Raw genomic sequence first — 25950 nt, 5'->3', positions numbered from 1 at the left:
ATAAAGACTCGTGTAGTGGAGTTTGATGTTTGGGTCAGGTCCAAGATGAAAGAAAAGTCCCCTAAGGTCATTGCGACTGGCTTAACGACAGCTGCAAGGGTGTCAGATATTTGGACACTGATTATTTAACATCAAAATGACAGCAAACTGATTTCCAAGCTCCAAATCACCGAAAATGCCTTATCAGGAGGTTCACAAATACTTTTTTTTGGTTGTCTTGTTTAGATGAGCCGTGCGGCAAACACCCGCACGTGACTCGGACATTAAGGAGGCACTCCACCTGGAGGCATCACCTCTCTCTCCTATCGCCTTCAATACTTCGCCCCAGTTTCTTTTTCCCCGTCGACTCCCCCCCTCATTTTCTCCGACTTTCCATTCCACCTTCAATATGGCCAACGACGAATATGATGTATGTTCCCACCCCCTTTGCACACTATTGTGTTTCGCTTTTGCTGACTGGGGGGCTTTCAGTTCCTCTTCAAAGGTAACGTTGCCTTGCGCGGATATCGCCTCGCCTCACCTGTCCCCTCCGCCCGCCCACCCGTGCCTCTGCTACAACTCTCCGCTATATGACATGGGTCTAGAAACAACGATACTGACCATATGAACAGTGGTGCTGATCGGAGACTCGGGTGTCGGTAAATCCAACCTGCTGAGCCGTTTCACCCGCAACGAGTTCAACCTGGACTCCAAGTCCACCATCGGTGTCGAGTTTGCGACTCGCTCAATCCAGGTCGACTCCAAGACCATCAAGGCACAGATCTGGGATACTGCTGGTCAAGAGCGCTACCGTGCCATTACCTCGGCCTACTACCGTGGCGCTGTCGGCGCTCTCCTCGTCTATGATATCAGCAAGCACCAGACTTACGACAATGTCAACCGGTGGTTGAAGGAGCTGCGGGATCACGCCGATTCCAATATCGTCATCATGTTGGTCGGTAACAAGAGCGATTTGCGACACCTTCGTGCGGTCCCCACCGAGGAGGCCAAGCAATTTGCCAGTATGTTTTTAAATTTCCCACGATGAGGTGTAAGGGAAGGCCACGAGGGCTGACTTGATTCCACAGGCGAGAACAACCTCTCTTTCATCGAAACTTCCGCCCTTGACGCCAGCAACGTCGAACTTGCCTTCCAGAACATCCTCACAGGTAGGTCAACACCTCGATCTAGATCCTGGCACGAGACCCTTGTCTAGGCAACAACTAACTGGAACTTTCCCCCCAGAAATCTACCGCATCGTTTCCAGCAAGGCTCTGGACTCTGGCGAGTCGAGCACGAACCCACCTGTGGGCCGCACTATCGACTTCACCCCGCAGCCCAACGAGCAGAAGCAGGGCTGCTGCTAAAGGGCCGACGAAACGGACTGCAACGACTCTTCTTTTTACAATGTGACTTTTGAAATGGCCATGATCTGTGATGGAGTCTGTAATTTGAGGCGAAGACGATACACCGGCAGGATCTGGATACGGTAGAAAACCTGAGAGGATTAGAAGGGAGCTGCCAAATCCCAGACCTAGCTCCCAGTCCTCGGATCTTTGCCTTTTCTCCTTTTCTTCTTCTCCAACTTCATCTCTTCTTTTTTTTCTCTAATGCGTGCTTGTGCTTCTGGGTGGTTCCACCTAAATTGATTCCTTTTCCACCAGATTTGTTTCTGCTCTTTTCCTCCCGTTGGTCTGTTAAGGTCGCCGGTGCAATGAAATGGGTTGGGCGTCACTGTGGCTGCGTGGTTTTGTGTATGAAAGCCTTTCCTGGACAATCATCATATTCCCCAAAATTACTGGCCGTGTATGAAATATTTTCCTGTTAGTCTGTAGGTTGTAATTCCAGTTCCAATCAGGGGGGCGCTGGTCCTATCGGTGGTCCAGATGGCTGCCACGACGCCTCGGGCCCACCTGCAGCTCCACCGCGGGTTTTAACTTGCCCGTTGAAGACTGGGAATAAAGTTTTGGCAGCGAGAATGGACCTTGGCCAAACGAGGAGAGCTATGGTGATGTAAAATATTCTAAGGAAACGGAAATACAATCAAGTGCAAAATACTTTTTTGAAATAAACCTTTACGAGATATTGCCCTGACGCCTAAGCAGACCATGAATGATATCGTCGCCCAAATATACAAAATAGTCGAACCATCAGAATGGCCCACATGAAAAATAGCCACTCCCCTCTATGCGAACAACTTCCTCGTCTCTAGCGCATCGGGTTTCCGCGAAGAGTTGTCCGAAAGACCCAGATCCGTCCGCTTGGTGATACGATCGGTCTGCACCTCCCGACGCTGAGCGTACCGGCCAGCCTTACCCATCCGAGCCTCGCGACGGACCTGGTTGGGGCTGACATACTCCTTGTTCTCGTAGATGACGGGGCCACCGAAGCTGCCCTCCAGAATGACGATAGGGGTCAACACGAAGCGAGGACCGATCTCAACCAGAGACACCTCGGGTTGTCCGTCCTTGGCCTTCGGGGCAGCCTCCTCGCCGTCCTTCTTCTTGGCACCACCCTCAGACTCGCGGATCTCGTAGACGCGAATCCAGATCTTGCCGTCCACACCGAAAACACCGATAATGCGGTCAACGAAGGGCTTCATGCCCTTGACACCGCGCTTGGGGACACAGAAGATCCCGCGCAGCATCTCACGGACCAGGCCGCGGTACTCAGCACCGGGGACACTCATGTCGGGACCCTGCTCGTCGAATGACCGATCGAAAACGACAATACCACGTCCACCCTTCAGACAGTTGCCTGCGAAACCAGCGCCGAGCTCGCCCATAGTGTGCAAGTTGTTCAGGTGGAATTTGATGGTGGGACCGTTGGGCGGGCGCGAGAGCCAAAGGTAGAGATCTTGGCCGTTCTTGCGGGCCTCGAGGAAGAAAATCATGTTGCACGAGTGGAGATCGGCGAGAGAGTTCAGCAGGAGGTTGTAGCCAGCGGTCTTCTTCTTAGTGTCGAGTTTGGTCTCTTTGTGGGTATGAGGGAGGAGAGCGCAAAGGTCGGACATCAAGTGTCGGTGGCTATGAGTATGGTTAGCAAGTGTCATACCTTATATCCAAGCGCATTGGGAGAAAATACTGACCGGTGTGTGACACCACGCGATGTCAAAATCAGAACACGAGTCTTGGGCATGAAACCAGCCGCAAGCTGCTTCCTGGCCTCAGCGATGCGGTCCTCCACTTCATCCTCCTCTTCGCTGTCGGTGGTATCGTCGGCATCCTCGAGGAGCTCATCCATGGGGATATCAGAGTCCTCATCCATATCCTCGGTCACTTGCCGGGCCTTCTTCTTAGAAACTGTCTTGTAAACTGCCGCCATTGTGATGTGTGAATGCTGAGCAGCAGGTATGTTCGATGCAGAAGCTTCCGAGAAAAGTTGGTGGCAGAATATTTTTTGTCTCTCACCGCCAGGCCCGCAACGATCTAGGTCACGTGGTGTTATCGCCCCTTTCCCGCTCCACAACGGCACATCCAGTTGTTCCTTGTCCCAGAAGAGATAAACATTCATACGCAGAAAATACCTTTGCCTGTCTTCGAATATAATTAACATGATTTAGCGACAACACTCAATAGACCCACAGAATCAACCATCCTCATACAAAGGATGCGAATACACGGTCTAGACCCGCGAATCCCTCCTGGGACACCTTTATGCCCGCAACCCGGTTCGCAAATACAAGCTTTTTAGAAAGGTCCCAATCCTTGCCTTTGCAGTTCAAAGCATACAGCATTCCCGCAATGAATGTATCACCAGCGCCAATCGGACTATCACTCATCAGCATACCTCCACTCCATTCTGAAGTAAAAACTCACTCGACAACTTGGAAATTCTCTGTTGTGTAAGCTGCCACATTTGCAAAGTTTCCAGTACTTGGTTCCAAGGCACTGGCTCCATCTTCGCCCCAAGTACAAAATAGCAATGATCTAGATATCTGCTCAGCCATTCGCCCATATAGTCCGCCCAAGTCGGGGGATACTCACGCTTTGTGTACACGTGTGGACTGCTCCCGTAAACACTCTTCTGCCGTTCTATATCCAAGATCCTATGTAGGTGTCAGTGACATCTCAAGAGCCGTCACCCGTAGAGCTTTCGCTTACCTGAGCCCATGTCTTCGAGTAGAAAACCACGTCGGCCTCCTCGGCAAGTTTCTGAAGACCCGACCGGCCGGGCTTTTCAACCTCGACACTCACTTTCATGGAAGGATATTGTTTTCGTAGATAATGGATAAACTGGAGGGTCATTTCTGGCGTTCGACCCTGTCCAAGTATGAGTAGTGCGCATCGAGATTGTCTCACGCGAATCATACCTCGAAATGAAACCAAGTAGCTTTTGGACCTAGCTCATTGGCTACCCCGATAAATTCTTCCAGGGTTATCTCAGGGAGGTTGTTATAGTTGACAATGGTGCGACTGCCAGTGGACTGGCTTTTGATGATGTAGCATGAAGCTGGCTCTTCAAATCCCTCTCGGTAAATACAGTGGTCCAAGTTGACGCGTGGTCCAAACGCAGTTCGGATCTGTTGCGAGGCGATTGATGATTTGGCAGACAAGATTGTGATCAGGGCTAATGGGAGCTCCCGATCCATGGATTCGTGGGATATCAATTGCTGTATTACTTCGAGCGTATTCGGACAGTTGCCACCCCTCCGACGAGTTACATTGGTTGCTCGCAATTTTTCATCCTCTCCTGGGTAATACTGCGTTCTGTGAGGGACAGATGGTTTAGTATTAATACAAAAAGTCGGGGAAGCGAAGTACTCAATGTACGTCAGGATAGTATCCAGATAGCATGCCCCTATTGCGACCAACATGCTGACCAAGTCTTAGTCAAAAACTAGAGCGACTTGAGAATTGTGACTGTTTACGAGTGTATCTCCGCAAGGTACAGTCGCCTCGAGCATGAACTGCATTAGGGTCCACTTCCTGCCGCGGGGCAGGGCAGACCCGACAGATTAGTCAGAATGTGAACATGTCCGGGACCTCAAGGTCATTCAGATTCATTCTTTGGTACCGGACAATACTTAATGTCTTTCATGGCTGAACTCTTTCATGTCCATTGCCATGGCTTCAGCCGTTCATGCTGGGAATGTTCGATGCGTATGAGTAAATCTCCGGACAGCCAATCAGCAGTCTAGAATGGCTAGCTCGACCATGTCGAACAGCTAGGGCTCCCTACCTCTCCGTACCTTTCCTTTTCTTTAATTTACTCATCAGACTGTAAGGTTCATCATTATTACTTTTTAGATTAGTTTACTCTGGTTACGATCTTTCTTGTTATGTGAGTAGCACCGATTGTTCATGCAGCTGCTAGGGCAAGCACAGGCACGTCAGGCTTCGTAGATCTATAACAAGGGATCGTTTACTTCTGATGGAAAGACCAAAGAACTTATGCATTCTGATAGAGGCTTTTTTATAATCACTGCAATGTGTACTTATCTATTATTCTTTATGATCACACATGGTGGAGGGAGTCCAACGGACAGAAAACATACAGGGAGGTCCTTCCATTGACGTTGGGTTGGCTCAGTGCAGGCCCCACTGACCGCACTTCCTTCTAAAAGGCAAACTCCAGGCTGCTTCTTGGTATCATGATACCCCATATCATGGAGTGGGCTTTAATGTCCGTGACATTAAAAATATTCTCTTTGGCTTTGTCAGGTCATCATGCTCTGAGATAGATATATATCCGTCTCCTGGTGTGCATGGTGGTGCACAGGGTTCTGAACAGCTATCTACTTTTGGTATCTCCTACCAGCTAAGGTATCTTCTAGGGCTGGGGCTTCTCTTCTTCTTGGCGACGTTTTTACTCCAAGACCCTTCATCATGGGTCAACGAAGCAAAGTGTTGGACACGGAAGGCCCGACACCAAAGTTTCTCTATGCCATTATCAAACAGTTGAGCTTGAAAGATGTGAGTCCATCCTCTTCGTTTCATTCTTTTTCCTTTGGCTGGAAACAATGCTCACCAATGTCTAGATTGATTGGAACAAGGTTGCATCTGACCTTGAAATCTCCAACGGTCATGCTGCACGCATGCGTTACTCGCGATTCAAGAACCAGATAGATCCGCCTCCCGTGACCAAGAAAAAGAACTCCAAGAAGGGAGTCAAGGGCGACCTGAAGGGAGATCTGCAGGCGCCTCCGACAATGACACACCCAGCCTTCCTGGAATCGGGAATTGTGCCAAAACTCGAGCCAAATGGGTCACCATTCCAGTCCAACCCCAACCCGTTCGTCAAATACGAGCCCGGCACCCCGAATGTCCATGGCATCCAAGGCATGACCAACCCACAAGACAACTTTTACTCTCCATTCCCACAAGTCATGTCTCCAGCCTCATCAATGCTATCTCCCCAAATGATGCCGTCCCCGCAAATGATGCCACCCAAGTATCTTGATCACTATGAGCCAATCTCCCACGAAGCTCTGCCCCGAGACATTGCGAGCAGTGTGCCACTGTCTTTGGCCTCGGGCATGTATGCCCCAATGCCAACGTCAACTCCATTGAGTTTCACAACCTGCCCATCTTTTCCAATGTCCCATGATCTCAACATGCCAGACTTTCCCTCCCAGACACCTGGTTTCACTAGCGGCCCGGTCATAACATGGGAGCCAATCCCACAGCAGCAAAACGATTCTCCACCCTCCCCGCCGAAGATCAAAGAGGAGCTAGAGCATTGCGAGGAGACTGTCGAGACTGTGGAAATTAAGACGGAACAAGCCTCGGGTGATAAGATCTGCATTGATATGTAGGGATTTGAACTTAGTTGGGCCCTAGCATTGCTTTAAATGTTGAATACTAGGGGATGGGTTTTCCATAGACAAAAGATTGAAGGCTCCCGTTGCAAATGACCTTAAAAATGCAATCAAGTTATAATCATTGAGCTCTAATGAAGTTTCGACATTGTTTCGTCAAATTTGAATGAGCCCACTCTACCTTAAAGCCTATAATATCCAAAGAGACAGACGTAGGTATTTCTAGCTTGATACTGCGGATTTGACAGAAGTAGTGATAGTGGACATAAAGTTTTCTAGTCTCAGATACTGAAGAGCCAGTCAAAGTGTGGTAGGCTGGTAGATGGTATTAATTCTATGTGCGCATGATATGAATGAGTTTCCGAAGATACCCAAGTACATGACGGGGACAGATTACCTGGTCCTCGGAGTGCCTCGAATTTACAGCATAGGTGATCCTGAACTTAGGTTGAGAGCTTCCAGTTCTAGACATACAGGGAAAAGTGAACGGGCCTGAGTTTGAGGACTGGATCTCATCGTCCCCCCGGCAATCTCCGTTGCAATTGTGCTCTCACTTCTTCTCTCCCCTCGACTTCCCTCCTTCCTTCTGTCCTCTCCCACATTCCTCTTCTTCATCATTCGCACTTCCCAACTTCAAGCTTCACACACAACTTCAAATTCTGACCACACTCTCCATACTTTCAACTACCTACGACTCATCCAAAATGCCTCCAAAAATTGCCAAGACCACCCAGGGCGCTGAGCCTGGCGTCGATCAGGAGAATGCGTTTCTGGCCATGTGCCTCCGGAACATCGACCCGGACTCCAAGAAGGTATGCAAAACCGACTCACTGAGATTAAAGCTCTGAATGAGAAAATCATTCTGATGATATTCCAGGTGGACATGGGCGCCGTTGCCGAGGCCCTGGGCTATGGCAATGTCAAGTCTGCCGGAAATCGCTTCAGCTCTTTGAAGAAGAAGTACAACCTCCGGGTTGAACTCTCCTACGCCCGTGGTGATGTGAGTATCTAAGCCTGATATTGAGAATACAGACTAATTTTCTCTAGGGCCCTGCCAGCCCCAAGGGCTCCCCTACCAAGGTGCAGAAGCCGGGTGCCAAGCGCGGCCGCAAGCCCAAGGCCCAGCCTGCCGAGGAGTCCAAGCCCAAGGAAGACTCTGAAAATGCCGATGACGAGAACACCGGTGACGCAGAGAAGACCAGCGAGAATGAAGCTTAGATATTCTCCATGGTTATGGTACGTCTTACCTTATACAACATACTCATTTTGACCGTTCCAAACTAACAATTGGCATCTGCAGAACACCCCCTTCCTTGCAGTTTCAGACATGGTTTCTCATTGCTACAGGGGTGGCCTGAAATTTAGCGCCGGTGTAGTAGATTCGCACTGAGCGAGCGTGATGATGAATATTTCAAACGCCATGGGTTGTCATTTACTTCCTTTGCTCAACACATACAGGGAGCCAGAATTTAGTCAAGCCCGTCAATACTCTTTGCCCATTTTGATCAAGCCCACAGAATTCTCCATGCGTAGATCAATGATGCTCGAAGAGAAATTATGCCCAACGGCAGACTCTGTGATTATAGTTGTACTTGAGACTCCCTCAAAGTGACATGATACGGCTTAGCGATATGGCAACATTCCACTGTCAAGTCTTTCCTGTTGCATTGATATCTAAGTTTTACTGGAGCTGCTTGAAATCTCGTAGATGAGGGATTGGGCCAGAGACTTGATATCTGCCACACCGTATTCCTGAGCTGGAGCAAACTCCGGAACTGCCTTCCACCGATCTCTCCCTCATCCTCGTCTTTTTATTTCTCCCCCCTCCTATTTTTCTTCTTCTTTTCTTCACCACCCTTCACATTTAACCAACAATCTCCAAATATTCTTGATCGTGATGACTCCATCTACACCCAAGTCCGCCCCAGCAAACATGGCTAAGGCTCCAGCCGAGCCGGCTAAGCCGTCTCCTAAGTCCCCGGACAGCAAGGAGAAGGTCCCGGAGAAGGATACAACGTGGTTCCTTATCAACTGCATCATGCAGACCGCAAGTGGCAAGCTTGAGAAGGTATGACACCTCCAACTTCATAAACAGAATTCTCTACCCTACTTCTCCTGACAGGCCTGTCTCACTGGTTGACGACACTAACATTTATTCTACTCTAGATTGACTTCGAAGGGGTCGCCCAGAAGCTCAATATCAAGACTAAGGTGGCAGCGTAGGTCCCCTTTTTTGAATGCCGTGTTCAGAGATGCTGAATTACCCAAGTCGGCTGCGCTACCAGCGTCTACTCGCCTCTTACGGGCTTACGGGATCATTTGCTCCTAACCGGGCCAGCCAAGCTGCAGGCTCCCCTGGTGAAGATTCGACTACAGCCGAGCCGAGCACTCCGACTCCCAAGCGCAAGTCAGCTAAGCGCAAGCGTGCGCCCACTGAGACCCCAGATGATTCCGAGGATGATGCAGATGAGGTCTAGGCTGGCCCTCGATGACGATGCCGCACTCACAACGGCCCATAACAATACACAATGTCATGCGAACGAGAACCTAGTGACGAGGCTTTTTCGGGGTGTGTCTGCTCATTCAATTTGTACGTTTGATGACAACGATCTTCTGGTGAATTTTGCGATCCAAGTTCCTGAACAGCTATGTGGAGACTAGGCTTTTCATGCCTGCGAAAGGATTATCGAGTTACATTTGTTCATGTCCGACTATTCATTCTTTGTATCTAACAAAGACACACAATCGATTTCAAAGACCCAAATGTGTAATGCGGTTTAAACGATCCATCCATTTTTGACTTGAGGATTGCTTCATAATTCCTTAAGCTTGATTGTAATCTGCTCCCTCAGGAATAGGAACCTTCCCCAGTGTCTCTACGGAAAGTGGAACTTTCAGTACCTTTCCGGTAGTTTGATCCTTGGCACAACTTGTGTCGGTACGTTCCCATGTCTTTCCCAATGCTAGGACCCCAATCACGAGTCCCGGGAGAACCATTCAAATAGGTAGTCATAAGGGCCTGATTGCTCCACTCTGCCACACCCACCATAAACCTCCGTGTATCTTCTATAAAATTTGTATACAGAAATAAAAGGCCCTGATTCCATCATATCCTTCATCAACAGGTTTCACGAAAGCCATTATTAGCCTTCACAGTTCTCTAGTGTTCGCATTTGAACCATCGTGACCATTGAATGCGCCATTATCAAGCTGCCTGACCGAGTATGCACACGATGTGCCACACTATATTCTCGAGTTGGTATATCGAAGAACCTTTTACTATATCATATACGTTACTGAATGTCCCCAATAACCGATTTGGACTCACTGAAATCGGGTGGGAAGCCAAGCACGACCCAAGAGTGGTAGGCATGACTTATTTCCAGGCAGTATGCAATATCAAAGCAGAAAATGCAATTTTTGTGGTCGGTGTGCCAAGTCAATTTGTGAAGAGCTTTTTTGGCTCAGGATCTGCAACCTCTTTGTCGCATTTGATACTTTATAGAGGATAAAGTGGTATAGCGATCAACATGCCTATCCTGACTTCCCACTAAAACCGACGCCGATAGTGTTCATGTACATATACAGCTAAGCCAGTATGATGTTTTCAAGATCGGGAGTCGAACGCGAGACGTGATATTATGTGGTCTAAAGCAAATGCTAAATGCCACCTGCTAGGTTGGGAAACTACAGCACACACAACTTAAACTGTACCGGATGAAGATGCCGACTTCTTGCGTTCATCATCCCCTTTTCCTCCCTGTCACCAATCTCAACACTCTATCTTTGTGATTCAGAGCATCTTAATATCCATACACATCCTGAACACTTTGGAAATGCCGTCCACGAAGGAAGACAAGAACACCGAAAAGAAGCTCGACAACGATAAAACTTGGTTCTCAATCTTGTCTTGCATACCGAAGGGAGGAGACTGGGAGAAGTATGACACCCCCTCCAAAATACGAATCCGCACCCAGTCTTGAATAGATGGTGGTTCATAATCAACGCGCGTGGGGTTTAGGTTCAAGGAAGTCATCAATTGATCCATACAGGTGTGCTACCGAAGCTACCGGGGTAAGGAGCATATTACTAATGTTCTTCCCAGTTCAAGTAGACATCCAAGGTTAACAGGAATCGTCATAACAAGAGAGAGTGACCCGGCCTAGCGTAAAACGACACGTGCGCCTGCTTGATTCCTACGGTCCAAGTATGTCGTTTTTTCTCAAGAAGGGCATGCAAGCTTTGGAAGCCAGCCCAGAGGGAACCTCGACTGAGGCCGCGCCTAGCGACGAGGGCCCGAAGAACAAGTCATCCAAGCGAAAGCACAATGATTTGGAGGATATGACAGTGCCATTGATGATACCAAAGTCTGCGAAACCATACAGCGCGGAAATACCGCAGAGCGTGGAGGTGGAGGTTAGGCTTTTGAGGAGGCCAACTTGTCGTGGATTCTCGCCAACAACAGATGGAGTCCGATGGCCTTACACGCCCGGCTTGCGCGCAAATGGCTAGACCAGTTCTATGCCGTTCCTGCTTTCAATATTGAGCCCCCGAATCCAGAATCAACGGCGTCATGCCAGCTCATGCTACGATGGCCCAAGTTGGCTCCAGATCAGTGTAGCACTGCGAATCGAAAACGCGAAAGCGTGACGACCTTGACAACAATGAGATGGCTGGATATGCCGAGGATTGAGATATCCGCGCAGCTCGCTTATGCTGCCGGTGAGTATGATGAACTTAGTCTTCGAATAAGAAGCTATCTCGCCGCGAGGAATCCCTCCTCCTGGTGCCCAGATATCCTCACGTATTCTCTTTGATCTTTATCCACCATTTCAATCCTCTGCACCTGCCATCAACGAAACTATGGAAGCTCCGGCAATCCACGCTGTGCCTTTGTCAAACTGTAAGACCACAGCGATATCTACCCACACAGGACGGTCAATATATCCTTTACAGAGCACGATGACCCTGATCTCAAGGAAGACGACACATGGCTCTTGATCACTTGGATAATGAACACCGAGTCAGGTATACTCGGCAAAGTATGGCACTTGCAGCCCTGTCTGCCCATACCTGATACAACAGCTGACATTACTACACACCGCACCGACTGAGATGCATTCATAAAGACAGGGAATCAAGATGGAAAATGCTGCGTAAGATGCTCGAGGTGGATATTATTGTTCAAATAAGCTAACAAAACGTAGATCCAAAATTTTCTCAGCTCTTATGGACTCAATATGTCCTACTGGCCCAAGAAGGGAGCCGAGTCCGCTGCAGCCCTAAGTTCTTCTGTGACTGCACCGAATACCACAACCCTGAAGAAAAAGGCCTCGAAACAGAAGCACAATAATGTTGCATCCTCCTCAGCACATTAAACTGGTCTCTGAGCAATTATAGTTGTCATTGGCAGCACAATTGCCTACCAAAATGCCAATCACACATATCCATCAAGCTCATCCACTCGCATAGCCTCTCTCTAACTATCCGAAAGTTCGTGATTATTTCGTTAAATCATCAGCCGAGTGACAGCAGTGCATAGTGCCAGATATTACCAATTTTCAACTACTCTGATATGGACACGACCAAAACGGGCGGGAGCCATGGCGAGTTTAGGCAAACGACATCGCGATTACCCAGAATAGGCCGTTTGATTCGAATCCACTAATAAACTAGCTTATGCGCATCCTGAGATATCCTACTCACTATCCTTCTTTCGCAATCCCCCATCGTCTTTCACCTTTCTTGCTTCTTCAACCTCCCCTGCTCCTCGGACTCCGAACCTCCATCAACAACCATACCCATCTTGAATCCAAGCATCACCTACTACCAACGCAAGAGACTACCGCGATCATGTCCTCCCCAAGCAAAGAGAAGGGCAACGTCGATGATTCGCCCAAGGATCCCATGTGGTTCTTGATCAACGTGATCATGAGCACTCAGGCCAAGAAACTCGACGGAGTATGTTGCCTCTCTCACCCGCGCCAGACAAACTGTCTAGAAAATACTAACATACAATCCAATCTAGATCGACTGGGCAGGCCTGTGCCAGAAGATGGATATCAAGAGCAAGGGAGCCGCGTGAGTTACTCGCTTCACTCTGCGCTGTTCCTATCTAACCGAGAATAGCATGAAGCGATACGAGCGGCTGTTGGGTACCTACGGGCTCACCACTCACTACCTCCCCAAGCAGGGAGTGACAACCCCTGGCCCTGGCCACAAGAGCGCCGCTAGAAGCGCAAGTACCCCGACGAAGAAGCTGGGGGTCTCCAAGCGCAAGGGCCCAAGCCCAGAGAAGGATGCAGACAAGGAGGTCTGATCAAATGAGATGCCTGGCTCTCAGTGCCCGTTCACACGGCTTTGAGAATAGAGGAGGAACTAGGGCCTCGATTTCGTTGCTGCAGTTTTCTCCTGACTGGCATTTTCATTTTTCTGTTTCAACACCCCCTTCGTCCGCATTCCCGGGCATGCAGAGGGTTCTTTTCCAGTCCGATCACGCTTTTTCGTTGTTTCATGATCTTCTCCCCTGTTTCTAGCACAAATGCATAACAGAGGAGTACCGTTTCGTCCGATGGTTTTGTAAAAAATAAGTCTAAGCCCCCCTTCGAATTTACGTAATTACCATTGTAGCCTTGTAAAGAATATGAGACATGGTTCTAAAATTGAGAAGCCGTAGTTCAGCACGTCCCAGCGATAACATAAACATGAAAAGCTTCATGGAAGATGGGCACGAAAAGAACATTGTTTAGCCTAGTTGCATATTTGCATCAAAGAGCCGGCTTGCTTGGTAAAAGACAAACCTACATTACTTGGAGATAGAGTATAAAGTGTGGGATGCTTCTTCTTTCTTCTTTGTGCCCCTCTACCGTACACTCATAGCCGAATTTCTTATTGATATGATATCCATGTAGCGCAGTCTATACAACCACTTTCTCTTTGATATACTTGCTATTCCCCATATTGATTTGTTTCTCTTTTTATCTCATTCTCGAGACGTTTTCACTCCCTCCACTCCCATGTTTGAACCTCCACATGTACCTGTCTTGGCCTTTGACATCCCACTATCAACGAATTCACAGTTCGACAAGGCACTATTGAAATACCCACCAACGGCCATGAACATTCTTAGCCAGGAGCAAGTCTGGTTCATGATCAACTTGATTATGAATAAAAAAGAAAAAAGGCTCGGAAAGGTGCACATCCCTCTACACTGAGTACACTACCAGAAAGCCACTAAAAAACTCCTTACTTTAGATCGACTCCAGCGGCTTTACGCAGAAGATGACGCTTACTGAGGGAACGGCGTAAGTTTCTTGCCCAGGATATATTGAAAGGTCTTTTTTAGCTGACACAATCTAGTGTCAAGCGATACGAACGCCTACTGAGCTCCTACGGCCTGGACATGTCATACCAACAGAAGAAGGACGCTCATAATTCACCGAAACAAAGCTCGTCCGTAGCTGGACCGAACACTACAGCCGTGGCGGAGAAGACCCTCAAGCAAAACCACATCAATTCGTCGGAGAGAGATGGGACCAAGAATCCCGGGGATGAGGTGTGGAGTACAGTGTCGCTCGAGAAGAAGCTATGTCCGGAGGCATACACAACCTGGTGGCTATACATTCCTGAGAGCCGCGAAATGGCATTTGTGGCTTTTCTACTTGATGGATCGCGCTCAACGGCTCTTCGTGTACGGCTTTCAGAGTCTTAATCGATGATGCAGAGGCTTCGGGCAGTCAGACATACACGTGGACCTGTGGCCTGTCTTTAGTAAAAAAAGACGCAACAGAAGGCCAGGATATCCCCAGTCATTATGTAGACACCTGCCATAGGCGCTCCTACGTCATCATCTTTCGTTCAACATGTACAGGTAGAAATATGGCGCGTGTAATAGAAGTGCCCGAGGATGAGATTCAAGAAAAAAGTCCATATAGTAGTTGACAACAAGGTGTAGATGGGTATCGTATCAAAGAAGAGATAGAACGCTCAGACAAAAGTATGTGAAGACAGGGTATGATCCCCGAAAATATCATCGTGCAATGTCATTCAGATATCCGCCATGACTGATTCGACGATTCTGCGTTTGTATTGGGATAATGACCGCTCCTTCTTCTGCATCTGCGCTCGGAGTCTCATATAGCGTTGTTTCCAAGTAGTATCCGAGACAGCGTGATCGAAATCGTCATCCTCATCTCCAAAATCAGGCACAGTATCATCATGGTCGAGTTCATTGGGGTTGTGAGGAGCAATGGCACCTTGGTTGAAGGTCCGAGTGGAAGAAATGCCTGTATCGCTATTCGCAAGCACCACCTGTAGAGTAAAACGAGAGGAGACATTATACTCGAACGAGACTGTATATCGTGTTGCATTAAGTGGCTCTGAGGAGCCCTGTTTACCGGCCATAGTTGTATGAGTGGAAGCGTGCTCAGTCGTCACAGATATCATATTTTGGCCGCTACCCGGTAAGCCGAAATGATGGCCGATGCCAAGCTGGAAGGCCAAATATGTCGACGGGAGGGAAGAGGGCAATTGGGAGTAAATATTGGTCAAACTTATGACCAAAGCAGACGCCAGAACCCGGGCCTCCTGTGGGGCTATAGTAGTGGGTCTGCCTGTGATGCGTGCATGCAGAAGCTCATTAGATAGCGTACGCATGATATCATCCAAAGGGATTCTCGTGTCAGTCGTGGCTACCTCGTGTTCAGCGAACCTGCCGATGTGATGGACGTTGTCAAGGGTATTGGCTGATTGAGATTGGTTTGGCCCTTGGGCTTGAGGGACAAGCGCACCGTTGACACCGTTGACAAGAAGTGTTGGAGGGGTGGCAAGCCGCACGGGAGCACCTTGATGTTGCGGGACCTGTAACTGAAGTTTACCCGGTCGTCCCTGGTTGACTGGTACCGATGATTGGTTGAAGGTCGAGTTTGAGACAACATTGGAAGAATCCTCATTAACAACGAGTGGAGAAGCTTGAGCAACGTGAGGTTGGGGAACTTGAGAGGAATCCCGGCTTGAGTTGACTTGAAAGGTGGAAAATGAGCCGGACGTCGAGGTCCTATTAGGTGGCCTTCCGCGACCTTTTCCAGTTATCGGTCCATTGCTGTTCGGCCAAGCAGATGAGACCGCCGGTCCATGTCTACGTCGGGCGCGAGTCTTCTCTCCAGACGATGGAGTGACTGCAGAGCGTGGCTCGGCGGACATGAGTGCTTCTGAGGGTTGAGTTCCTCTGGGAATGATTGCAGACTGGGGGTAGCCCGCAGGCGAGGTCTCACGCTCGGTGAGCCTCCAGTGTAAATCATTGCCCTGTTGGTCTGAAGTACCAGGTGGTGGAAATGATGATGATGCTGTCATCCAGGGATCATCTTCTGTCGGATAGGCACTGAAGGGAATTGCGCTTTGAGGAAAAGGAATGTTATGTGTCGGAAAGGCGCGTGGTTGCAAGCCGGCTACCGATGTATCCAGCTGTGGTCTCTTGGCTGCTTTGTCTTCCTCGAGCTCTCTTTCATCCGCTCGCTTCCGGCCACGTTTGGGCTTCCATTGTGGAACCAAGGCTCGGAGAGCAAGGTCCTCTTCTAGCGGTACGCCATCGCGGGACTCGCTGACGAACGGTCCTGAGGGAGGAAGCTGAGTGTAGTATGGATGAGGGTGACCCAAACAGAACTCGAAGAAAGCATCGACATGCATGGCGCGCATCCAACGCTGGAAGAGTATTAGAGATGGGATACGCCATGAAGAGGAGATATAGGCCCTACCTTTAGTCGAACAGCATACTGCTGAACTTTCTGCGTACTCTGTTTCTTTTCTATTGAAGGCGGCTCGACACCTAATTCGATTGCCAGTTGGATCCAAGTCTTGAGCTCTTTGTTATCCAGTTTCCGGATGAGTTCGTACAGAGTAAAAACACTAAAGTTTTTGCCATCACTGCGCGGAGGGCAACGAAATGTCTTGCGAAGCTCCGAGGTATCGACAGAAGAAGGTACATTGGGATTGCAATATAGAATAAACAAGACGTAAGCATCATCAATGGTTTCGTCAGTCACCTCCCGTGATGGCAGGGTTCGAGACTCGGCTTGATCTGCTGCATCTTTCATCGGAGAATGACGTATGGCATCAAATAGAGGCGGCGACATGGACGGCCCAGACCGAGCCGTTGATGATGGGGGTAGTGCTGAGCGCATTCCCCGTGGAGAAGACTGTATGCTTCGAGGTGTGCCCTTACGATGCAGTGGCGGCGACCTGTGGGTTTCAAGTTGACTTCGAGCACTCCCCAATGAGGATGCGCTCTGGAGAGTGGACTCCAATGTTGTAGGATATCGTGCATACTGCTGGATTACCATCTGAGACGACCCTATGCCGCTTTGGCTGGGGCGCTCAGTGGAGTTCATCATAACAGGGAAGGTGTTCTCCATTGAAACTCCCTTAAGGAGTCGACAACTCCCCGACCCGGCCGCGGGGGCGAAAGCAGACCAGCAGTGCTGACTCTGGATCCTGAGCTGATTGTATGGAGCGCATCAATGGGTCTGCACCATGATTGTTCTCAGCTGGTCAATCTTGATCGGTAGCGAGCTTTTGGAGGACTGAACGATAATATTGGAAGTTCACGAAGCAACCACCCACGAGGATTCCCCCAAGGGTGGCTGGCAGCGCCATCTTAGCTCAAGCTGAGTTCTAATTTTGGCTGTCTCTAGTGTGCCTAAAATAGACTAGTCCCATGGCCTGAGGGCGGGGTTTGATGCCTGGGCCAGTCACGTGCAGGGCCAGTCTGAATGTGGTTTAGCCTGATGGAGCTGCTTTGCTTATCGATAAGATTGATCATCGCTCCTGCCGTCACCAGTTGCACTCGGTGCACTCTCCTCCCTTTTCTTCCCTCGAGTCATCGAGTCTCTGAGTCTCAATCAAGAGAGCATCCATTTTCCTTGAAGATTCAACGTGAATGATGTGACGAAGTTGTCTGCCTAGCCCGTTGCCAGCGTGACTTGAGCAGCCATGGCACCCGGTGGACGGCCGAAGTCCTCCAGACCCGTCCGATCCACGCGCACCCAAGTCAAGACATACCACGAAGACAGCACTTCTGCCGAGGACTCGGGTCTGGAACAGACAACACGTGATACTACATCCCAGCCTCCTTCCGTATCTCTTCGTCCGCGCACGTCATCCGGAACACGTCGATCTTATCGCGAGTCTTCAGATACGGATTCCGAAGGCTCCTTCGACGACAATGATGCAAGTGTGCCGGATGCACACCATTTGACACCACCGTCGGAAAATCCTCATTCTTCGACCCACTCCGCCTCAGCCTCTACCACCGCGCCTCCCCGTGATACCGGCCTGCGTCGCCACCGCGAGCGCGATGGACCTCCCCGACGCTCACAGCCAAAACGCAATACGACGAACCCCAGGAAATCCTCAAGGCGAACCCTAGGTCAGCCCTTGAAGAAGCGAACTCGAATTGATGTGAGCGAGGAGGTATCTTTGACCTCGGGGGTCATCCCGCCATGGTCGACACTTCCATATCATGTCCTGTTTGACATCTTCCTACGTGCGTCCCATCCTCTCGTCGACGAACAGCTGATGCAGCGGACAAAATCAACCAAGTGGCTTCTTGATATGGCTCTTTTATGCCGGCAATTTCTAGAGCCTGCGCTTGCGGCTCTCTATTATTCCCCGCCTCTAATTCCAGCCTCCAAGAGCTTCGAACTACTTTGGCTCCTATCAAAGCCTCAAGAGTCCCTGTCGATCAACTATGCCGTCAAGGTCAAAGAGCTCCATGTCGACGCCGAATCTGTACTACTCTACAAGACTGGCCCACAGCTTGGCTGGTTTGACCTATGCGATCTCATCGCGACAGTGCCGCGAGTGCACACTATGAGGCTGTTTCACAAGGATGACTCTATCGTCGGCGTACCTGCTTACTCCCTCCCGGTTTCTAAGTGGCTCTATCCCGAGCGTCTATTCTCAAGCATTGATGAAAATGGCGTCGCTCTTCGCAAGTGGGACTGGAATGGTCGTTTCATAGCAGACATTGAAACTCTTCTTCCTTTTATGCTGGAGAAACACCAACGAGCAGCATTCCAGCAATTGAAACATCTCCGCCTTGTCCATGTCAATTGTTCTGGCCGAACCCAAGAGGAAATCGCTGCACTCGAGCCTTGCCTTGTTGCAGCACTCCGGCAACTCCCCCGGCTCGAGCATTTGGAGTTCATCGAATGCGGGATTGTGGGCCAGTTTGGTTTACCGTACCTGCCATCGAATCTCCGCTCTCTTACCCTGACAAATTGCCATCGGGTTTTCTCTCCCAACCTCGAAGCCTATCTAGAATCCCACGGACGACAGCTGCGGGAACTAAGTCTCAGTCATAACCGCCACCTCAAAATGACGTTCAGCACCCGTCTTGCGGAGTATTGCCCCAACCTGGAGCGGTTTAAGATGGACGTTTCCATGCATGACTGGTCAAGCTACCGCGATAGTTCACTCCACTTCGACGAACTTCTGACTTCCTCTGAAGTTCCCACGTGGCCGGAGACACTTCGGGAGATTGAACTTATCCAACTCACAAAGCTCAGCGAGACAACAGTGGAGGGGTTCTTCATGTCGTTGGTCAATGCTGCACCTAGACTACGCGACCTGCGCCGCCTAACTATCACAGCAATTCTTAAGATTGGCTGGCGCGATCGTGCTACCTTCCGTGAGCGATGGATCCGCCGGCTGCAGACAACCTTTTTGCGTCGTAGCGCTCCGCCCGACCCAAACCTCCGTTCATTGCGCAAGCGTCCCCTCTACGCTAGTCAACCACTGGCTGATGGAGAATCGGCACGTCCCAACTCTGCTGGCAGTGAACCTTCTACTCCATCCAAGCGCCAGAGTGTACGACTCGCACAGCTCAAAGATTCACTGTCCCGGTCCCCTTCCCCTGCGCCACACGAAGAGATCCAGCGGGGAATGTGCAATTATGTCAAAATTCGTATCGACAACCAGCGCCCCACGGAAACCCAGTTCAACGAGGCTGACTTTCTCGATGATGAGCTAAGTGGTGACGAGGACTGGGCGGGCGATGACTGGGAACCCCCGCAGCGCCATGCCTGGTGAGTGTGGGGTTTTGTTGGTCTGTAATGCTTTTTTATTCTTATCTATGGCGGTATTCTTTGAAGTTTCCCCGGGGGCGAGAGACTCGAGGGTTATACGGAAAAGGTCGGCTGGATATGAAAGAACTCGGCTATGGAGTTATCACGGATGGGATTATCAGTCTTTTATGGGTTGGGATTGGGAGATTTTGCAAGTTCTGTCACATTTTATCTACATGATTATCGTCTTAGAGTATTTTAGCAATGTACCAACAGTTATCTCCCAATGGTTTGTTGCCCAGTCCTTACCATATTGTCATACCCGCCAGTCTCGATGTTGATGGAACGTGATCGCCAAGCCAAGGCCGGGGGCCCCACAGGATCGCCAACCGATGACCTCTCCTTCCCTTCGGAGTGTTTTTGTCCGCCAGCAACTTGCCTCCCATCCTCTGACTGTGTGCAGAATGGCGCAAGATGCCCCTGCAGATACTGCAGGCCCATCATCTCCTCCGCCTCGACTCCCTGAGGGCTGGTAAGTTGACGTTGACCGTTGCCCAGTGTCCCAAACTTTAACTGAATACGCGTCCAGGCTCCCGCAGTGGGAAGGCGTTCAGCGCCAGTGGTACTATGTCCAGCGGGCGACTGGCAAGTCACAATGGGATATACCAACCGAGCCGGTCGTTTTATCACCCTCCACAACCCCGACGTCTATCGGAGCCGGGCCTTCGCAAGCGCCCCCGCCTCAACCATCCACCAACAACCCACAAGTGACAACGACCGGAAGCTCATTGGTGGAGCGAATGGAATCAGCGGTGGACAATGAGGGAACTTCCGTAGGGGATCACACTCATCATGTCTGCATAAGTATTGGAGCAGTGGCACTGATGGTGGAATAGAGCTCTCTAAGCTCCCAGCTCAATGGACAACCGAGCGCCTCCACACAAAGCTCCGAGGGCATGCTGGGATGGCATTTGGCTCATAATGCCCAGAATGTATCCCAAACCCATGCACAGCCATTTATTTCGGCCGGTGGAGTGTATATGGCAGTGTGTTAAACCTTCGAAGCCCACCACGAGTGCTTATCGCTAATTACTTCCCAGGGCCATTTTCAGCAACCGGTTCCCGGAAACCCCAATTATAGGGCAGCGTATACCGCCCAAGCACAACTTCTGATGCAACCCAATCATCAGCAAACTTGGGCCAATCCCCAGATGACACAACCGTACCCAAGTGGGCCTACCGTCGACCCTACCACAGGGCGGTATCGCAGCTTTCCTATAGATCCACCACAACCTTCTCATACCTCAGCGTATGCACCCTCGATGGTGTACACCGGGAACCAGCATCCTGGTTTCATTCACTCCGGCATTACTTCATCCCAGCCGCAGTGGCAGCTTGAAGGACATCAAAGGAAGTCGAGTAATGTCACTCCACCCTCATCCGATCAGTATAGCTTGTCGAGCTTGTCTCAACCCTTCCACGGCTCCAATGCTACTCCCCAAACTAGCGGGCTACATTCTAGAGGATTGGCGTCAAGATCTTCACATCCCTCTATTGCCTCACAGTCAGGTGACGCCTATAGTGGCAACCCGGCAAATCCAGCCAACACTTTAGCTGGTCATCCTCTATCCCGATCTCAGTCTCACCAAAACACGGGGTTCCAATACGAACAGCAAGCTGGTCTTGCAGCCGCATCTTATGCACAACCTTCCTCGTACGATTACGGTCCTCAACTGCCGAATGCCCAGGGCTCCTTTCAGAGTCCTGATATGTTGCGAATGCAACCTGGCACTCGCTTCAACTCGGGGTTCTTTGCTGCTGGCCCAAGCGTCCATGGTGACGCTCAGGTTTATCAATACCCTATTTCCCAGGCCGGTGTGCGACAGTACCTCCCTCCACAACACCAGGGTAGCTCACAACATGATGGGACCAACCATCATGCAGCGAATTACCATCCACAACCCGGTCAATTCACTGCCAATCAAGGTCAATGGACCACTCCGACTAGTGCCTCCCGCATAGCAGCGTCTGATCCACAATTTGTGAGCGGCCCCTGGGCATCCTCGACACCACCAGCCTCCGGGCCACCCCAGCCTCATCATGGTTGAGTCATGATATTGGACATGAGCTGGGTGGAACGTTTCTGTTTTTTTTTTTTGTGCTTACAGCACGGCCGATGAGCCCTCTTCTGTTTGACTTTTGGCGTATCATTATCATTCTATAGATTCCCCGGCCTTTTCCGGCCGATGCCTGTCAGGAAATTCATGACTTTATATATGTCGCAACCACGCATTCTCTTTTTATTTTCATGGCTAGACCTACGAAGCCGCTCACTCTCAAGTACTCAACTATTGGGCTTGTTATACGGCGGTCATTAGTTGAATTTCTTCAATTTACCAGACGTCAGTCCTCGGCTTTATGTGGTAATCGTCCATGCCCCTTGCACGTGACCTATCAAGACCTAAATTTAATAACGTCTATCCTGCAACGGGAGACCGCCAAGTTGATTTCGGCTGCTTCAAAGACCTATTTAAAGTCATATGTCTTTTCCAAGTTTACTTTTTGGTTGTTTGGGGAGGAATCAATGAAGATAGCCTGCAGCAAGCCGTTCCGTTGCAGCGAGCATTTTCAACATCGTCCTGGCAGATTTTGACCAGGAGATCACTGGTCTAGATTATGAAACAGTAGCAAGCGATTATGCAGGAGAAATCTTTAATATGAAAGTCTATCACCTCTAGTATGCGGTATTTAGTAAATCTACAAAACTAACACACTGAAAGTAATATACTTAAACTGTGCCTAGGAAAGATGAATGCTTCCTAATCAACCCTCAACCGGTTCTGCTTGCCATATGATCTAGAAACAGGAGGGAAAAAACAGCCTAGTGTAGATTACTTTCTGTATAGTGAGAATCTCTGACCTTTCTCTCGTAATCAGAAGCATACTAAGAGGTAGAGCGCCATGTATGAGCTTAAGTTTCTCCCTATTGATATCAAAAATCATGGCCTATAGTAACTTCTCTGAGAGACGTAGTCTATCGTTAGTTAAAACATTGCATAGGCCTCATTAAGTAACCACGATCACACCCAAAGGCTGAAATCCATACATGTGCATTACATCTCGGGAAACTACAGCGTGGGCGATCTCTGACAAGAGATACAAACGTGCTTCTCCTGAAGTCAAAAACTTTCAACGTTGAAGGAAAGCTCGTTTACATCCACCCCGCCAAAACGACGTTTTGTGTAACTCCCATCATCTTTCAGTCCCAAACAATCCCCATCACCAGCATTATTCGACGTCAGTTATCATCATCATGGTCATTGTCTGGACTCCCGAATGGGACAACAAGGTGAGTATTTCATGAGAGTGCATAATCACTGAGCCATTTACATGACTGAATGCTGAGTATTTGTACGTTCCAGCTCCTTGTTGCCATCTGGGAGACTTGTGGCTCCAAGTTCGACTGGGAGACCACCGCGGAGATTATGGGTGGCAGTAAGTGATTATACCCTTCTGAATGATGCCATCTTTCATCTAAAAATACGATTAGCCTGCACCCCGGAGGCCATCATGCAGCACCTGCGGACCATGACCCGGAAGGCCGCAGAACGACGCCGTGAGCAGCGCCAGATCCTGCTCGAAGCCCACGCCACCCGTGCTGCCAGCGTGGCCAAGGGCAAGGCAAAGAGAAAATGGGGCTACAACCGATCCGCTTTGAAACGCATTGAGGGAATGGGCAAGGGCAACGATTCGGACGCCTCTGCCGAGAACAAGACCAAGACCTCACCAAAGCGCCGCTCCAAGCGCTCCCTCTCCATCGAATCCGCCCCCGCCGATGACGCCTCCGCTACAAACGAAACCCGCCGCCGAAAGTCTCACCAGCAGACCCCTGACAAGAAGAAGCAGAAGCGTTCGGCGGGTCATCGCTACAATGATAACACCGGCGAGAAGTCTACCAAAGATGAGAACCGTGACAAGGTCCGCACCCGTGGGAACTTCTGGAACAACTACGACCGCGACGATAAGAAGTGAATACAGCTTCTTGCTATTGCACCGCCATGATACTTATCGTGACGGATGCATCTTTCTTGAAGGCACCTAGCTCTATTATTAGGAACCCGCTATGGCGTATCTAGGCGTTCGTGTGTTTCTCCCTTTCTGTTGCCTTTACATATTGTTTTCCATGAACTCTATGATTACAGAATGCAATAAACGGCATGGTAGCTATTCTAAACGCGAAAATTCCAACGAATCTATCTCTCTCTTCTCATCTAAAAATTCGTCACTTCTGTCTTCATCGAACGTTATGGTAGCAACGTGTCTAGATAGAACGCCATAAGAGATCGTTAGTTTAGTTCATAAAAAGCGCCATAATAGTAACATATCTAGCTAGGATGTAATAAAAGATGATTCCTCTAGCTCATAAAAACGCCATAATAATAACCAAGCCAGATATACTAAGTACGACAACGACCACCGGTATTGCACACCATATAGACAGTCACGAGAGGCGCTTCCTTATATTTGCGTTATCTCGAGCTGAATATGTCATCAGATCCATAAACATATGTCTTTTAGCTATCGCGGCAATTTCAGCACGATTCTGTTTTCTCCCTTCTTGTTCTCGTTCCGCTTCTCTCTTCCTCCATCTCTTCCTTCGTTTGCCTCTCTCATCTCTCCGAAATCCGGTTTCACCCAGCCCGCACTCTTCAACGTTCATGCCAAAAGGATCCACATATTTGGACTCGCCGACTTCCCAAATCTCGGTTTCCACCTCCCCGACCACTTTCTATCCTCACCCCTTCACCACCCATCCTCACCTACCCCCAAGCTCTTCACATGTTGTCTCACACTTCACCCCACAGAGACTCCGATACTACCGAAAAAATGCCCATGACTTGGAACACTGAGTCGGACGCTCGGGTAAGTACCGTCTTTGGGTTTGGTTGCGGGGTGATCTGGGGACCTGGTTGAAGGCGAGACTCGATACTCGGAGAGCCGACTCCCAAGATCCGGTCCCTTGACTTTACGTCAGATCGATGTCTCCCATGCTGCATGATAGCTTCAAAATGTGATTTAACGGTTTGAATAGCTCCTGATCGCCATCATCTCTACCACTCCCAACATCAATTGGGATGCGGCGGCTGGCTTCATGGGCCCGGGTACGTATTTCATTCCCAACATTTCTTTGGACTACATCAACACCACAACGCTTGAAAGTTATGCTCATCTTACGAAACCATGAATCCAATGCTAACTGCTAGACTGAATTTTATAGACTGCTCGGTCAGTGCCCTCAAGCACCGTGTTGCCCGCCTGAAGGACAAGGCTGGTGTGCCTGCTACTCCCCGTGGCAAGACTAGCAAGGCCGGCACCAAGCGTGCAACCCCCATGAAGTCCTCCAAGGCCGACCTCGACAAGGCCAAGGCCAAGAAGGGAAATACCGAGAAGAAGCCCAAGGTCAGCACCGCCATCGACGACGACAACCTCGATCAAGTCGATGACGACAGCAACGAGGAGCAGGAGCCCAAGGACGAGTCCCACGAGGACGACTCCTTGCTCGAATATGCTTAGACGTCCTGCGGGCTTTCTTTGCTCTTGTGTTGTCAGACGTTGGACACACAAGCATTTCGACATTGATCATGCGTTCTTTGGGTTCAAACACATTTGACGACTGGGATTTTGCAAGCTTTGTTTTCATGGGTTCGCGCTTTTTCAAGATTGGGTCGGAGCACATATTCTCCATTTACAAAGGTTCTCAATTTGAGGATTATCTCGGAAAGTAGATAGCTTTCTTTTCAGCTAGTTTCATTTGCGTTCGGTGAGTACAGGTTGCAAGGAGGAAAAAGATCAATGAATCCCAGTTCCAATTTGTCAGAGTTGTGGCAGTCACTCGCATTCGTACTCTTCTATTAGCGTAGTCGGTTAGCAATAATTACCATGAGGCACCTTTTGCACCGAGGACTGCATTACTTGAGTGCTAATCGAATAATTTCGACTCTAAGTGTGCTCCTGTAAGGCAATGTCGAGTGTCACTGGACATCGGGTATCCTCAATATGCACTCAATCGGGACAGTCAGCTCATATTAGTTAATTAATGGTTCATTAAGTAAGGCTCTTATGGGGTAAGTCATGTGTGTGCACAACAAA

The 25950-nt window shown here is 49.5% G+C and overlaps 15 protein-coding genes across 15 annotated transcripts; 12 read left to right on the top strand and 3 right to left on the bottom strand.

Annotated features, from left to right (window-relative positions):
- Window positions 1-388: 388 nt before the first annotated feature.
- N7496_001962 (Rab family GTPase) lies at window positions 389-1346 on the top strand (the record flags this gene model as incomplete). Its single annotated transcript, XM_056694893.1, has 5 exons — window positions 389-409; window positions 472-484; window positions 612-1001; window positions 1068-1148; window positions 1225-1346. The coding sequence occupies 5 exons, from the start codon at window positions 389-391 to the stop codon at window positions 1344-1346; spliced, it is 627 nt and encodes a 208-aa protein (XP_056561622.1).
- An 818-nt stretch (window positions 1347-2164) lies between these two features.
- Window positions 2165-3303, bottom strand: N7496_001961 (ribosome biogenesis protein BRX1; the record flags this gene model as incomplete). Its single annotated transcript, XM_056694892.1, has 2 exons — window positions 2165-3005; window positions 3068-3303. 2 exons carry the CDS (start codon window positions 3301-3303, stop codon window positions 2165-2167), a joined length of 1077 nt encoding a protein of 358 aa, XP_056561621.1.
- A 274-nt stretch (window positions 3304-3577) lies between these two features.
- Window positions 3578-4570, bottom strand: N7496_001960 (Ribokinase-like protein; the record flags this gene model as incomplete). Its single annotated transcript, XM_056694891.1, has 5 exons — window positions 3578-3749; window positions 3798-3908; window positions 3966-4027; window positions 4083-4241; window positions 4292-4570. The coding sequence occupies 5 exons, from the start codon at window positions 4568-4570 to the stop codon at window positions 3578-3580; spliced, it is 783 nt and encodes a 260-aa protein (XP_056561620.1).
- A 1237-nt stretch (window positions 4571-5807) lies between these two features.
- Window positions 5808-6736, top strand: N7496_001959 (uncharacterized protein; the record flags this gene model as incomplete). The annotated part of the gene is made up of 2 exons (XM_056694890.1): window positions 5808-5894; window positions 5960-6736. 2 exons carry the CDS (start codon window positions 5808-5810, stop codon window positions 6734-6736), a joined length of 864 nt encoding a protein of 287 aa, XP_056561619.1.
- A 707-nt stretch (window positions 6737-7443) lies between these two features.
- Window positions 7444-7957, top strand: N7496_001958 (uncharacterized protein; the record flags this gene model as incomplete). The annotated part of the gene is made up of 3 exons (XM_056694889.1): window positions 7444-7551; window positions 7617-7739; window positions 7787-7957. 3 exons carry the CDS (start codon window positions 7444-7446, stop codon window positions 7955-7957), a joined length of 402 nt encoding a protein of 133 aa, XP_056561618.1.
- Window positions 7958-8672: 715 nt separating this feature from the next.
- On the top strand, window positions 8673-8962 carry N7496_001957 (uncharacterized protein; the record flags this gene model as incomplete). The annotated part of the gene is made up of 2 exons (XM_056694888.1): window positions 8673-8807; window positions 8906-8962. The coding sequence occupies 2 exons, from the start codon at window positions 8673-8675 to the stop codon at window positions 8960-8962; spliced, it is 192 nt and encodes a 63-aa protein (XP_056561617.1).
- Window positions 8963-11214: 2252 nt separating this feature from the next.
- On the top strand, window positions 11215-12117 carry N7496_001956 (uncharacterized protein; the record flags this gene model as incomplete). The annotated part of the gene is made up of 3 exons (XM_056694887.1): window positions 11215-11461; window positions 11696-11781; window positions 11947-12117. The coding sequence occupies 3 exons, from the start codon at window positions 11215-11217 to the stop codon at window positions 12115-12117; spliced, it is 504 nt and encodes a 167-aa protein (XP_056561616.1).
- Window positions 12118-12592: 475 nt separating this feature from the next.
- Window positions 12593-13058, top strand: N7496_001955 (uncharacterized protein; the record flags this gene model as incomplete). Its single annotated transcript, XM_056694886.1, has 3 exons — window positions 12593-12700; window positions 12768-12820; window positions 12869-13058. 3 exons carry the CDS (start codon window positions 12593-12595, stop codon window positions 13056-13058), a joined length of 351 nt encoding a protein of 116 aa, XP_056561615.1.
- A 962-nt stretch (window positions 13059-14020) lies between these two features.
- Window positions 14021-14450, top strand: N7496_001954 (uncharacterized protein; the record flags this gene model as incomplete). Its single annotated transcript, XM_056694885.1, has 2 exons — window positions 14021-14043; window positions 14099-14450. 2 exons carry the CDS (start codon window positions 14021-14023, stop codon window positions 14448-14450), a joined length of 375 nt encoding a protein of 124 aa, XP_056561614.1.
- Window positions 14451-14785: 335 nt separating this feature from the next.
- Window positions 14786-17148, bottom strand: abp2 (putative ARS binding protein Abp2; the record flags this gene model as incomplete). The annotated part of the gene is made up of 2 exons (XM_056694884.1): window positions 14786-16438; window positions 16492-17148. The coding sequence occupies 2 exons, from the start codon at window positions 17146-17148 to the stop codon at window positions 14786-14788; spliced, it is 2310 nt and encodes a 769-aa protein (XP_056561613.1).
- A 577-nt stretch (window positions 17149-17725) lies between these two features.
- On the top strand, window positions 17726-19825 carry N7496_001952 (uncharacterized protein; the record flags this gene model as incomplete). Its single annotated transcript, XM_056694883.1, has 1 exon — window positions 17726-19825. One exon carries the CDS (start codon window positions 17726-17728, stop codon window positions 19823-19825), a length of 2100 nt encoding a protein of 699 aa, XP_056561612.1.
- A 439-nt stretch (window positions 19826-20264) lies between these two features.
- N7496_001951 (WW domain-containing protein) lies at window positions 20265-20696 on the top strand (the record flags this gene model as incomplete). Its single annotated transcript, XM_056694882.1, has 2 exons — window positions 20265-20332; window positions 20390-20696. The coding sequence occupies 2 exons, from the start codon at window positions 20265-20267 to the stop codon at window positions 20694-20696; spliced, it is 375 nt and encodes a 124-aa protein (XP_056561611.1).
- A 426-nt stretch (window positions 20697-21122) lies between these two features.
- On the top strand, window positions 21123-21908 carry N7496_001950 (uncharacterized protein; the record flags this gene model as incomplete). Its single annotated transcript, XM_056694881.1, has 1 exon — window positions 21123-21908. One exon carries the CDS (start codon window positions 21123-21125, stop codon window positions 21906-21908), a length of 786 nt encoding a protein of 261 aa, XP_056561610.1.
- A 1205-nt stretch (window positions 21909-23113) lies between these two features.
- Window positions 23114-23832, top strand: N7496_001949 (uncharacterized protein; the record flags this gene model as incomplete). Its single annotated transcript, XM_056694880.1, has 3 exons — window positions 23114-23149; window positions 23223-23295; window positions 23351-23832. 3 exons carry the CDS (start codon window positions 23114-23116, stop codon window positions 23830-23832), a joined length of 591 nt encoding a protein of 196 aa, XP_056561609.1.
- An 855-nt stretch (window positions 23833-24687) lies between these two features.
- Window positions 24688-25374, top strand: N7496_001948 (uncharacterized protein; the record flags this gene model as incomplete). The annotated part of the gene is made up of 3 exons (XM_056694879.1): window positions 24688-24723; window positions 24893-24962; window positions 25079-25374. The coding sequence occupies 3 exons, from the start codon at window positions 24688-24690 to the stop codon at window positions 25372-25374; spliced, it is 402 nt and encodes a 133-aa protein (XP_056561608.1).
- Window positions 25375-25950: the final 576 nt, after the last annotated feature.

Source organism: Penicillium cataractarum (assembly GCF_028827025.1).
Source record: "Penicillium cataractarum strain IBT 29864 chromosome Unknown utg000001l, whole genome shotgun sequence".
NCBI lineage: Eukaryota > Fungi > Ascomycota > Eurotiomycetes > Eurotiales > Aspergillaceae > Penicillium > Penicillium cataractarum.
This window is presented reverse-complemented; position numbering and strand designations above follow the sequence as displayed.